At 45.2% G+C, this 14,541-nt stretch overlaps 1 protein-coding gene across 1 annotated transcript in view; it reads left to right on the top strand.

Moving 5' to 3' along the window:
- Nucleotides 1-14,541, top strand: part of lars1b (leucyl-tRNA synthetase 1b) — a 38,317-nt gene that overhangs the window by 14,545 nt on the left and 9,231 nt on the right. Inside the window, 1 exon segment of the mRNA XM_065023400.1 lies at nt 1,053-1,188. Within this exon segment, the coding sequence (XP_064879472.1) occupies nt 1,053-1,188 (136 nt within the window).

Raw genomic sequence — 14,541 nt, 5'->3', positions numbered from 1 at the left:
AGTCATGCTGATTTGATGCCATTCCTCTGGCTGATTGCTTCCTTCTGGTTATTTATGAAGAAGTGGGACTGCCTAAATGCAGTGTTCTCTTCACATACTTTTGTAGAAGACAGGAGGGGGGATGGAGGAGGGATTATGTAAGGCTGTCATTATGCATCATTATACTAATTGTTTCTACCAGTGCCACTGTAATATGGTGTGTGTGTGTCCTGAGTGTTAAACAGAGCCTTACCATGTTGTCTGTGTCCTGAGTGTTAAACAGAGCCTTACCATGTTGTCTGTGTCCTGAGTGTTAAACAGAGCCTTACCATGTTGTCTGTGTCCTGAGTGTTAAACAGAGCCTTACCATGTTGTCTGTGTCCTGAGTGTTAAACAGAGCCTTACCATGTTGTCTGTGTCCTGAGTGTTAAACAGAGCCTTACCATGTTGTCTGTGTCCTGAGTGTAAAACACAGCCTTACCATGTTGTGTGTGTCCTGAGTGTAAAACACAGCCTTACCATGTTGTCTGTGTCCTGAGTGTAAAACACAGCCTTACCATGTTGTCTGTGTCCTGAGTGTAAAACACAGCCTTACCATGTTGAGTGTCCTGACCATGTAAAACACAGCCTTACCATGTTGTCTGTGTCCTGAGTGTAAAACACAGCTTTACCATGTTGTCTGTGTCCTGAGTGTAAAACACAGCTTTACCATGTTGTCTGTGTCCTGAGTGTAAAACACAGCTTTACCATGTTGTCTGTGTCCTGAGTGTAAAACACAGCTTTACCATGTTGTCTGTGTCCTGAGTGTAAAACACAGCCTTACCATGTTGTGTCCTGAGTGTTAAACACAGCCTTACCATGTTGTCTGTGTCCTGAGTGTAAAACACAGCCTTACCATGTTGTGTCCTGAGTGTTAAACACAGCCTTACCATGTTGTCTGTGTCCTGAGTGTAAAACACAGCCTTACCATGTTGTGTCCTGAGTGTTAAACACAGCCTTACCATGTTGTCTGTGTCCTGAGTGTAAAACACAGCCTTACCATGTTGTCTGTGTCCTTGCCCATGGATGTCCAGAGGACAGAGTGGAAGACGTTAACTTTGTGGAGGCCATGGCCGATGCTGGCGTCCTGCACCTCTACACCTGGGTGGAGTGTTTCAAGGAGATGATAGCCAATCAGAACAACCTGAGGACAGGGCCAGCTTTCGCCAGGTAGTTTGCAATGTCCAGTGAGATAATTGAATGTAACAGAGTGTGGAATCATCATCCAAGCGAAATGCTTGTGCTTCTAGTTCCGACAATGCAGTAATAACCAACGAGTAATCTAACCTAACAATTTCACAACAACTACCTTATGCACGCAAGTGTAAATAAAGGGATGAAGAATATGTACATAAAAATATATGAATGAGTGATGGTATAGGCAAGATGCAGTAGATGGTATCGAGTACAGTATATACATATGAGATGAGTAATGTAGGTTTAAAGTGGCTAGTGATACATTTTTTACATACATTTTTCCATTATTAAAGTGGCTGGAGTTGAGTCATTATGTTGGCAGCAGCCACTCAATGTTAGTGGTGGCTGTTTAACAGTCTGATGGCCTTGAGATAGAAGCTGTTTTTAAGTCTCTCGGGCCCTGCTTTGATGCACCTGTACTGACCTCGCCTTCTGGATGATAGCGGGGTGAACAGGCAGTGGCTCGGGTGGTTGTTATCTTTGATGATCTTTATGGCCTACCTGTGACATCGGGTGGTCTAGGTGTCTTGGGGGGCAGGTCATTTGCTCCCAGTGATGCGTTGTGCAGACCTCACTACCCTCTGGAGAGCCTTACGGTTGTGGGTGGAGCAGTTGCCGTACCAGGCGGTGATACAGCCCGACAGGATGCTCTCGATTGTGCATCTGTAAAAGTTTGTGAATGTTTTAGGTGACAAGCCAAATTTCTTGAGCCTGCTGAGGTTGAAGAGGCACTGCTGCGCCTTCTTCACCACGCTGTCTGTGTGGGTGGACCAATTCAGTTTGTCCGTGATGTGTACGCCGGGGAACTTAAACTTACTACCCTCTCCACTACTGTCCCGTCGATGTGGATAGGGGGGTGCTCCCTCTGCTGTTTCCTGAAGTCCACGATCATCTCCTTTGTTTTGATGACGTTCAGTGTAAGGTTACTTTCCTGACACCACACTCAAGTGCCCTCACCTCCTCCCTGTAGGCCGTCTCGTCGTTGTTGGTAATCAAGCCTACCACTGTAGTGTCGTCTGCAAACTTGATGATTGAGTTGGAGGCATGCATGGTCACGCAGTCATGGGTGAACAGGGAGTACAGGAGAGGGCTCAAAACGCACCCTTGTGGGGCCCCAGTCTTAAGGATCAGCGGGGTAGAGATGATGTTACCTACCCTCACCACCTGGGGGCGGCCCATCAGGAAGTCCAGTACCCAGTTGCACTGGACTTTCTGACGGGCCGCCCCCCAGGTGGTGAGGGTAGGTAACAACATCTCACACTCATAAGAATGAGTGTGAGTTTTTGTCACAACCTTACTCGTGGGAAGTGACAAAGAGCTCTTATAGGACCAGGGCATAAATAATAATATAAAAATAATCAATAATTTTCCTCTTTATTTAACCGTCTTACATATAAAACTTTATTTGTTCATCGATTGTGAATTGTGAATAACTCACCACAGGTTAATGAGAAAGGGTGTGCTTGAAAGGATGCACATAACTCTGCAATGTTGGGTTGTATTGGAGAGAGTCTCAGTCTTAAATCATTTTCCACACACAGTTTGTGCCTGTATTTAGTTTTCATGCTAGTGAGGGCCGAGAATCCACTCTCACATTAGTACGTGGTTGCAGAAGGCATCAGTGTTTTAACAGCGTGATTTGCCAAGGCAGGATACTCTGAGCGCAGCCCAATTCAGAAATCTGGCAGTGGCTTCTGATTAAATTCAGTTTCCACATAACTGCTTGTTGCAATTTCTTTTGTTCAGATATTGTTATGTGGACTGGAGGCAGGGCATGAAAGGGATACTGAATCCAGTTGTTTGTGTCATCCATTTCGGGAAAGTACCTGTGTAATTGCACTCCCAACTTACTCAGGTCCTTCGCTATATCACATTTAACATTGTCCGTAAGCTTGAGTTCATTTGCACACAAACAAATCATACAATGATGGAAAGACCTGTGTGTTGTCCTTGCAACTTCTTAATCCTAGCCTTAATTTTGAACCTCACATTGAATATAGTTGCGGAGAGTCCCTGTAATCCTAGATTCAGATCATTCAGGCAAGAAAAAACATCACCCAGAAAGGCCAGTCGTGTAAGAAACTCATCATCATGCAAGCAGTCAGACAAGTGAAAATTATGGTCAGTAATGAAAACTTTAAGCTCGTCTCTCAATTTAAAAAAGCTTGTCAATACTTTTCCCCTTGAAAACCAGCGCACTTCTGTATGTTGTAAAAACATTACATGGTCACTGTCCATATCATTGCATAGTGCAGAAAATACACGAGAGTTCAGGGGCCTTGCTTCAATTAACAAAGTTAACCATTTTCATTGTAGTGTCCAAAACGTCTTTCAAGCTGTCAGGCATTCTCTTGGCAGCAAGAGCCTCTAGGTGGATGCTGCAGTGTACCCAAGTGGTGTCGGGAGCAACTGCTTGCACGCATATTACCACTCCACTATGTCACCCCTGTCATGGCTTTTGCGCCATCAGTACAGATACCAACACATCTTGACTACCAAAGTCCAGTACTTTAAAAATATCCTCTCCTGTTGTCCTGGTTTCCAGTGGTTTGCAGAAGAGGATGTCTTCCTTAATTGAACCCCTGTAAACGTAACGGAGGTATACCAGGGCTGTGCCAGTTCTGCCATGTCTGTTAACTCATCCAGCTGTAACGCATAGAATTCATTGGCTTGTATGTGATGCGGTAATGGTTTCAAAACATCTCCTGCCATGTCACTGATGCATTGTGAAACAGTGTTGTTTGATGAAGTCATTGTCTATATAGTTTTTTTGGCCTTTTCCCCCAGCATTGTTCCAGCCATATCGCGGCAGCAGGAAGAATGAAGTCCTCCACAATAGTATGGGCTTGTCTGTCTAGCCACTCGGTAGCTCACCATATACGACGCTTCTAGCCCCTTCTTATTAATGGTATCTGTTGCTTTCATACATGTCTTACAACTCGAAAGTCTTCTTAATTCTCGCTCAAAAAACTCCTGTGGCTTATTTTTCAAATTGGCATGTTTTGTTTCTAAATGTCTGTGCAAGAGTAAAGGTTTCATTGAGATGTGAGATAGTACTTTTGAACATATAACACACTGTGGCTGAGGAAAGGCAATACTCCCAATATAAGTGAACCCCAAATCAATGTAGTTCTCATATTTTTGCCTTTTCGATGGTCTAACGTCCCTGTCTGTTGTTCGGTGCTTTTCCGGGTAAGTGGGCAGTAGCTCTTCGGCTGCATCAGATTCACAGCTGTCAGTATCCATGCTAGCTGGGCTAACAAAAAATGTAGAATTACTGATGCTAGCATTGGATATGCTCGTGGATATAGAAGCTTATACAGTTGAAGTCAGAAGTTTACATACACTTAGGTTGGAGTCATTAAAAAGGCGTCCCGTTAGCGGGACAACTTCTGGTGAAGCTGGAGGGCGCGCAATTCAAATAAATAATCATAATTGTGGATATTAAACATTTAGGTACATACAAGTGTCTTATATCGGTTGAAAGCTTAAATTCGTGTTAATCTAACCGCACTGTGCGATTTACAGTAGGCTTTACAGCGAAAGCTGAAAATATTTTGTCCATCGGCAAAGGTTTCATAAATTCACAAATAGAGATTAAATATTCACTTACTTTTTGAAAATCTTCCTCTGATTTGTCATCCAAAGGGTCCCAGCTATAACATGTAGTGTCGTTTTGTTAGAATAAATCCTTCTTTATATCCCAAAAAGTCTGTTTATTTGGTGCCATCGATTTCAGGGATCCACTCATTCAACGTGACAAGATAGGAGTCCGAAAATCTACCCCTAAACTTTGTTTCAACAAGTCAAAATATGTTTCTAATTAATCCTCAAATACCCTAAAATGTAATCAAACTATAATTTTTCATATGGAAATAAGTATGTCAATAGGAAAGCGATATTAGCAGGTGCACGTTGTCTTCATGGTGCGTGGTCACACGAATTTCCAAGCAGATGTCATTGTACTAAAACTCATTATTCTTACTCGTCTTACTCCGTTGTAAGAGCATGGGCTCTCTCTCAAAATAAATTCTGGCTGATTTTTCTTTGGATTTTCTCCTACCATATCTATCGTGTTATAGTCTCCTACATTATTTTGACATTTCCGCAAACTTCAGAGTGTGAATGTTTTCTTTCCAATGGTACCAATTATATGCATATCCCAGCTTCAGGGCCTGAGCAACAGGCAGTTTACTTTGCTCCATTTTCAACTGTTCTGTCTTATTATTATTCGACTATGCTGGTCATTTATGAACATTTGAACATCTTGGCAATGTTCTGTTATAATCTCCACCCGGCACAGCCAGAAGAGGACTGGCCACCCCACATATGCTCTCTCTAATTCTCTCTTTCTTTCTCTCTCTCTCGGAGGACCTGAGCCCTAGGACCATGCCCCAGGACTACCTGACATGATGACTCCTTGCTGTCCCCAGTCCACCTGGCCGTGCTGCTGCTCCAGTTTCAACTGTTCTGCCTTATTATTATTCGACCATGCTGGTCATTTATGAACATTTTAACATCTTGGCCATGTTCTGTTATAATCTCCACCCGGCACAGCCAGAAGAGGACTGGCCACCCCACATAGCCTGGTTCCTCTCTAGGTTTCTTCCTAGGTTTTGGCCTTTCTAGGGAGTTTTTCCTAGCCACCGTGCTTCTACACCTGCATTGCTTGCTGTTTGGGGTTTTAGGCTGGGTTTCTGTACAGCACTTTGAGATATCAGCTGATGTACGAAGGGCTATATAAAAACATTTGATTTGATTTTGACTTGACTTTGGGCACATCAGTCAGGCGGAAATTGAGAAAAAACTATTCTCTTCTGAATAAGTTAAAACCCGTTTATCAACCACTCCACAAACTTCTTGCTAACAAACTATAGTTTTGCCAAGTCGGTTAGGACATCTACTTTGTGCATGACACAAGTCATTCTTCCAACAACTGTTTACAGACAGATTATTTCACTTAGAATGAACTGTATCACAATTCCAATGGGTCAGAAATGTACATACGCTAAGTTGACTGTGCCTTTAAACAGATTGGAAAATTCCATAACATTATGTCATGTCTTTAGAAGCTTCTGATAGACGAATTGACATCATTTGAGTCCATTGGGGGTGTACCTGTGGATGTATTTCAAGGCCTTCCTTCAATCTCAGTGCCTTTTTGCTTGACATCATGGGAAAATCTAAATATATCAGCCAAGACCTCAGAAAATAAATTGTAGACCTCCACAAGTCTGGTTCATCCTTGGGAGCAATTTCCAAATGCTTAAGGTACGACGTTCATCTGTACAAACAATAGTACGCAAGTATTCCGCGACGCATATAAGGCCCTGCCCCGCCCCCCTTTCGGAAAAGCTGACCACGACTCCATTTTGTTGATCCCTGCCTACAGGCAGAAACTTAAACAAGAGGCTCCTACGCTGAGGTCTGTCCAACGCTGGTCAGACCAAGCTGACTCCACACTCCAAGACTGCTTCCATCACGTGGACTGGGACATGTTTCGTATTGCGTCAGATAAAAATATTGACGAATACGCTGATTCGGTGTGCGAGTTCATTAGAACGTGCGTTGAAGATGTCGTTCCCATAGCAACGATAAAAACATTCCCTAACCAGAAACCGTGGATTGATGGCAGCATTCGCGTGAAACTGAAAGCGCGAACCACTGCTTTTAATCAGGGCAAGGTGTCTGGCAACATGACCGAATACAAACAGTGCAGCTATTCCCTCCGCAAGGCTATTAAACAAGCTAAGCGTCAGTACAGAGACAAAGTAGAATCTCAATTCAACGGCTCAGACACAAGAGGCATGTGGCAGGGTCTACAGTCAATCACGGACTACAAGAAGAAACCCAGCCCAGTCACGGACCAGGATGTCTTGCTCCCAGGCAGACTAAATAACTTTTTGCCCGCTTTGAGGACAATACAGTGCCACTGACACGGCCTGCAACGAAAACATGCGGTCTCTCCTTCACTGCAGCCGAGGTGAGTAAGACATTTAAACGTGTTAACCCTCGCAAGGCTGCAGGCCCAGACGGCATCCCCAGCCACGCCCTCAGAGCATGCGCAGACCAGCTGGCCGGTGTGTTTACGGACATATTCAATCAATCCCTATACCAGTCTGCTGTTCCCACATGCTTCAAGAGGGCCACCATTGTTCCTGTTCCCAAGAAAGCTAAGGTAACTGAGCTAAACGACTACCGCCCGTAGCACTCACTTCCGTCATCATGAAGTGCTTTGAGAGACTAGTCAAGGACCATATCACCTCCACCCTACCTGACACCCTAGACCCACTCCAATTTGCTTACCGCCCAAATAGGTCCACAGACGATGCAATCTCAACCACACTGCACACTGCCCTAACCCACCTGGACAAGAGGAATACCTATGTGAGAATGCTGTTCATCGACTACAGCTCAGCATTCAACACCATAGTACCCTCCAAGCTCGTCATCAAGCTCGAGACCCTGGGTCTCGACCCCGCCCTGTGCAACTGGGTACTGGACTTCCTGACGGGCCGCCCCCAGGTGGTGAGGGTAGGCAACAACATCTCCTCCCCGCTGATCCTCAACACGGGGGCCCCACAAGGGTGCGTTCTGAGCCCTCTCCTGTACTCCCTGTTCACCCACGACTGTGTGGCCACGCACGCCTCCAACTCAATCATCAAGTTTGCGGACGACACAACAGTGGTAGGCTTGATTACCAACAATGACGAGACGGCCTACAGGGAGGAGGTGAGGGCCCTCGGAGTGTGGTGTCAGGAAAATAACCTCACACTCAACGTCAACAAAACTAAGGAGATGATTGTGGACTTCAGGAAACAGCAGAGGGAACACCCCCTATCCACATCGATGGAACAGTAGTGGAGAGGGTAGCAAGTTTTAAGTTCCTCGGCATACACATCACAGACAAACTGAATTGGTCCACTCACACTGACAGCGTCGTGAAGAAGGCGCAGCAGCGCCTCTTCAACCTCAGGAGGCTGAAGAAATTCGGCTTGTCACCAAAAGCACTCACAAACTTCTACAGATGCACAATCGAGAGCATCCTGGCGGGCTGTATCACCGCCTGGTACGGCAACTGCTCCGCCCTCAACCGTAAGGCTCTCCAGAGGGTAGTGAGGTCTGCACAACGCATCACCGGGGGCAAACTACCTGCCCTCCAGGACACCTACACCACCCGATGTTACAGGAAGGCCATAAAGATCATCAAGGACGTCAACCACCCGATCCACTGCCTGTTCACCCCGCTATCATCCAGAAGGCGAGGTCAGTACAGGTGCATCAAAGCTGGGACTGAGAGACTGAAAAACAGCTTCTATCTCAAGGCTATCAGACTGTTAAACAGCCACCATTGAGTGGCTGCTGCCAACACACTGTCATTGACACTGACCCAACTCCAGCCACTTTAATAATGGGAATTGATGGGAAATGATGTAAATATATCACTAGCCACTTTAAACAATGCTACCTTATATAATGTTACTTACCCTACATTATTCATCTCATATGCATACGTATATACTGTACTCTACATCATCGACTGCATCCTTATGTAATACATGTATCACTAGCCACTTTAACTATGCCACTTTGTTTACTTTGTCTACATACTCATCTCATATGTATATACTGTACTCGATACCATCTACTGTATGCTGCTCTGTACCATCACTCACTCATATATCCTTATGTACATATTCTTTATCCCCTTACACTGTGTATAAGACAGTAGTTTTAGAATTGTTAGTTAGATTACTTGTTGGTTATCACTGCATTGTCGGAACTAGAAGCACAAGCATTTCGCTACACTCGCATTAACATCTGCTAACCATGTGTATGTGACAAATAAAATTTGATTTGATTTGATTGATTTGATTTTATAAACACCATGGGACCACACAGCCGTCATACCGCTCAGGAAGGAGACGCGTTTTGTCTCCTAGAGATGAACATACTTTGGTGCAAAAAGTGCAAATCAATCCCAGAATAACAGCAAAGGACCTTGTGAAGTTGCTGGAAGAAACCGGGTACAAAAGTTTCTATATCCACAGTTAAATGAGTCCTATATCGACATAACCTCAAAGGCCGCTCAGCAAGGAAGAAGCCACTGCTCCAAAACAGCCATTAAAAAGCCAGACTACAGTTTGCAACTGCACATGGGGACAAAGATCGTACTTTTTGTCCTCTGTGCTGATGAAACAAAAATAGAATTATTTGGCCATAATGACCATCGTTATGTTTGGAGGAAAAAGGGGGAACTTGCAAGCAGAAGAACACCATCCCAACCGTTAAGCACGGGAGTGGCAGCATCATGTTGTGGGGGTGCTTTGTTGCAGGAGGGACTGGTGCACTTCACAAAATAGATGGCACCATGAGGAGGGAAAATAATGTGGATATATTGAAGCAAAATCTCAAGACATCAGTCAGGAAGTTAAAGCTTGGTCGCAAATGGGTCGCAAATGGTCTTCCAAATGGACATTGACCCCAAGCATACTTCCAAAGTTGTGGCAAAATGGCTTAAGGACAACAATGCCAAGGTATTGGAGTGGCCATCACAAAGCCCTGACCTCAATCCTATTGAACATTTGTGGGCAGATCTGAAAAAGCATGTACGAGCAAGGATGCCTACAAACCTGACTTAGTTACACCTGCTCTGTCAGGAGAAATGGGCCAAAATTCACCTAACTTCTTTTGGGAAGCTCGTGAAAGGCTACTCGAAACATTTGACCCAAGTTAAACAATTTAAAAGCAATGCTACCAAATACTAATTGAGTGTATGTAAACTTCTGACCCACTGGGAATGTGATGAAGGAAATTAAAGCTGAAAAAAATAATTCTCTCTATTATTAATCTGACATTTCACATTCTTAAAATAAAGTGGTGATCTTAATTGACCTAAAACAGGGAATGCTTACTTGGATTATTTTTATTTTTTATTTATTTCACCTTTATTTAACCAGGTAGGCTAGTTGAGAACAAGTTCTCATTTGCAACTGCGACCTGGCCAAGATAAAGCATAGCAGTGTGAACAGACAACACAGAGTTACACATGGAGTAAACAATTAACAAGTCAATAACACAGTAGAAAAAAAAATGGGCAGTCTATATACAATGTGTGCAAAAGGCATGAGGAGGTAGGCGAATAATAACATTTTGCAGATTAACACTGGGGTGATAAATGATCAGATGGTCATGTACAGGTAGAGATATTGGTGTGCAAAAGAGCAGAAAAGTAAATAAAAAAATAAAAAAAACAGTATAAAAACAGTATGGGAATGAGGTAGGTGAAAATGTCAGGAATTGTGAAAAACTGAATTTAAATGTATTTGGGTTAGGTGTGTGTAAACTTCCGACTTCAACTGCAGTTTAAGACTCTTCTTTGAGTCATAAAAGTGCATTGAAATTACTTAGGAGCTGTGCACACTTTGGAGAGGTGTGTGGCCACTTGGAGACACCAGTAGTCCTCTCACTCAAACCCTTGTCATTTTTTTGTCTTATGTTGCACCTAAACCACATTTTCCAGGATATATATTTTTTACCCCCCTTTTTTCTTCCCAATTTCATGGTATCCAATTGGTTAGTTATAGTCTTGTCTCATCACTGCGACTCCCGTACGGACTCGGAAGAGGCGAAGGTTGAGATCCATGCGTCCTCCGAAACACAACCCAACCAAGCCACACTGCTTCTTGACACAATGCACATCCAACCGCATCAATGTGTCAGAGGAAACACCGTACACCTGGCAACCTGGTCAGCGTGCACTGCGCCCGGCCCGACACAGGAGTCACTAGTGCGCGATCAGACTAGGATATTCCTGCCGGACAAACCCTGCCTAACCCGTATGACGCCGGGCCAATTGTGAGCCTCCCCATGGGCCTCCCGGTCGCGGCCGGCTGAGACAGAGCCTGGGCCCGAACCCAGAATCAGCCTTACACCACTGCGCCACCCGGGAGGCTTCCAGGAATATTCTTATCAGGTTACTGAATGTATCCAGAGTATTTTCTGATTTCGTTATCAACAAATGTGGGCGAAAAGTACAATAAATTTCAAATGCACACCAAATCAACAGTGTCTTGTTTGGATTCAGTCTTCTGTCAGGGGAACTTCTGTGTCCTAAACTTTGGTCTAATAATTTCATCATAATCTCCAAACTGTTCCCTTTCAATTGCTACCACAGTTGTGCAAATGCTTTTCATATTTCTTCTGTAAGAAACATTTCAAATTAGCTCTCTCCATTTAGGCCAATTCCCTACGAGTATAAAGGATTAATGGAGCTGAACTAAGTTTGAAATGTACCTTTGTGGTCAATGTTGATGAATAGCTTAATTGTTAGATGGGACATAATGGTCCTGCGGAATCCTCTCCCTTTCACACAGCACAGTGAGCCAGAAAACTAGTCTCTTCATTAAACCCTGAAAATACCAAGCAGCCTTGCATACAGACATATGTCACTAAGTTGTTCAGCAATTACCCAATGGTGACATTTAGGTCTCATTGTATTCTAATGTTATCACAGAGACCAATGAGTTCTCAGTCAAGTGGCTGGGGTCCTAGATAGAAGTTAAAATACTACTCTGATCTTGTAGCCTATCTTGTGTACATCTCCATAGATGGTTCCATATGTAATTCTAAGGCAAGGAGTGTATTGACAACGTGAGGCTGTATTCTGCCAGCTTCGGCAGATGGCTCTTCAGTCACTGTCTATATATTTTGGTGCATGTAGTAAAGAGAAATGATTTTGTTCCATAGAAAACATAGACACGGCTATAACACATCCCCTATGAGTAGGATAGTTGGTAACAGTCAGTGAAAACAGCTCTTCTTCAAAGAGACCTATTTACACACCATTAGCCTAGCTGTAGCTTTCTGCCATAGGGACTAGACAGCATCTTTAATGTATGGCTCACACACCCTCCACTACTCTGAGAAGAGAGAAAAATGAACGTGGCAGCAGTGTCCCGTGTGGTAACTGGAAGAGAGTCGACAGCTGTCATGTTAAATGAGTTCACGGATGCCCAGCTCCACTTGGCACTGAGACTAGTTCACACAGTAGCTCTTAGAGGGGGGACAATGAATACTCATCCTCCAGATAGGTTTAGGATCTTATATAACACAGTAGACTTGGCAGCATTAACTAGAGAGTGACATTTCTCAGTCATGTCATGTTAGCCCAGGTGCTAATGGACGTCTGGCTGGGTCAGGACTTCCTCCTCTGATGAGCATCACAGCCGGGCTAACACTACTGCTGTGCTAGCAGGCTGCAGACTTACTGATCTCTCTATTGTCTGTCTGTTTCTCTGTCTGTTACTCCGTCTCCCTCCCTCCCTTTACAGAAGGGTGATGTGAAACCCCCAGCCAAGCCCTTCTACTGCACCATCCACATGGTCAAGACATACCCCTCCTGGCAGCACAATGCCTTCTCTCTGCTGGGAAAACACTACAAGGCAAGTACTAACCCCCAGGAATCTGCTTGGTTGGGAATCAGACCGGGAAGACCGAGTGAGCCTATGAACTTGACTCTATGTCCCAAATAGCACTATATAGGGAATAGGGTGCTATAGGGCTCTGGTCAAACGTAGTGCACAATGGCTGAATTTATTGCTGTGCTTATTTTGCCAAATTATTGACTGAAGAGCTGATCTAATTGGTCAATAAATAGCTTGGGAATAGAGTGCAATTTGAGACACAGAAATAGATGGTTCTGAAACGTATCTGTATTTCAGCTTGTCCCCCCTGTTGTTTTGGGGAGGAGCGGCTACAGAATATAGAGACCCTACTGTGAGCTGTGATCCGCCCACAGGCAGAGAAAGTCGCTATGCTGCTGACGGCCTGGAATCCCCCTGATGATAGACTGACACTCCCACGTGTAGTGTGTGTGTGTATGTGTGTGTGGGTGGGGGGGGGTGTTGTTCTTCCCTGGATATGTGTTCTCAGAGCAACAAGGGCACTCTGCCTGATACCAAGGTCATTGCCATGGAGCTGGGTGCCCTGCCGGAGCTCTAGAAACAGATGGAGAGAGGTATACTGTTCCTTGCTGTGATCAAGGTGAGGCTGAGGACAGGCGAGTTGGCCCCTCTCCACCCCCCAGGGCCCTGGTCTGTCTCTGTGGTGGGGGCCAGGGCCTCACTATAACACAACCCTTGGCTGACCTCTGCTAGGCTCTCTGCATTCTTTTGAAAAACATATATGGCTCTGTACAGTTGGTAAGCATATTGAGGACAGTGTTTCCGTCATTAGATCACTTGTATTTCTACAGTCCATATTCACTACCTGGCCAGCACGACCCATATTCACCAACGGGCCAGCACAACCCATATTCACTACATGGCCAGCACGACCCATATTCACTACCTGGCCAGCACGACCCATATTCACTACCTGGCCAGCACAACCCATATTCATCAACGGGCCAGCACAACCCATATTCACCAACGGGCCAGCACGACCCATATTCACCAACGGGCCAGCACGACCCATATTCACCAACGGGCCAGCACGACCCATATTCACCAACGGGCCAGCACGACCCATATTCACTACCTGGCCAGCACAACCCATATTCACCAACGGGCCAGCACAACCCATATTCACCAACGGGCCAGCACGACCCATATTCACCAACGGGCCAGCACGACCCATATTCACCAACGGGCCAGCACGACCCATATTCACCAACGGGCCAGCACGACCCATATTCACCAACAGGCCAGCACGACCCATATTCACTACCTGGCCAGCACGACCCATATTCACTATCTGGCCAGCACGACCCATATTCACTACCTGGCCAGCACAACCCATATTCACTACCTGGCCAGCACAACCCATATTCACCAACGGGCCAGCACAACCCATATTCACTACCTGGCCAGCACAACCCATATTCACCAACGGGCCAGCACAACCCATATTCACTACCTGGCCAGCACAACCCATATTCACCAACGGGCCAGCACAACCCATATTCACTACCTGGCCAGCACAACCCATATTCACCAACGGGCCAGCACAACCCATATTCACTACCTGGCCAGCACAACCCATATTCACCAACGGGCCAGCACAACCCATATTCACTACCTGGCCAGCACAACCCATATTCACCAACGGGCCAGCACAACCCATATTCACCAACGGGCCAGCACAACCCATATTCACTACCTGGCCAGCACAACCCATATTCACCAACGGGCCAGCACAACCCATATTCACCAACGGGCCAGCACAACCCATATTCACTACCTGGCCAGCACAACCCATATTCACCAACGGGCCAGCACAACCCATATTCACCAACGGGCCAGCACAACCCATACATTTACATTT

Source organism: Oncorhynchus nerka, linkage group LG10 (genome assembly GCF_034236695.1).
Source record: "Oncorhynchus nerka isolate Pitt River linkage group LG10, Oner_Uvic_2.0, whole genome shotgun sequence".
Lineage (NCBI taxonomy): Eukaryota > Metazoa > Chordata > Actinopteri > Salmoniformes > Salmonidae > Oncorhynchus > Oncorhynchus nerka.
Note: the sequence above shows the minus strand (reverse complement) of the source record. Positions and strands in the feature narration are given on the sequence as shown.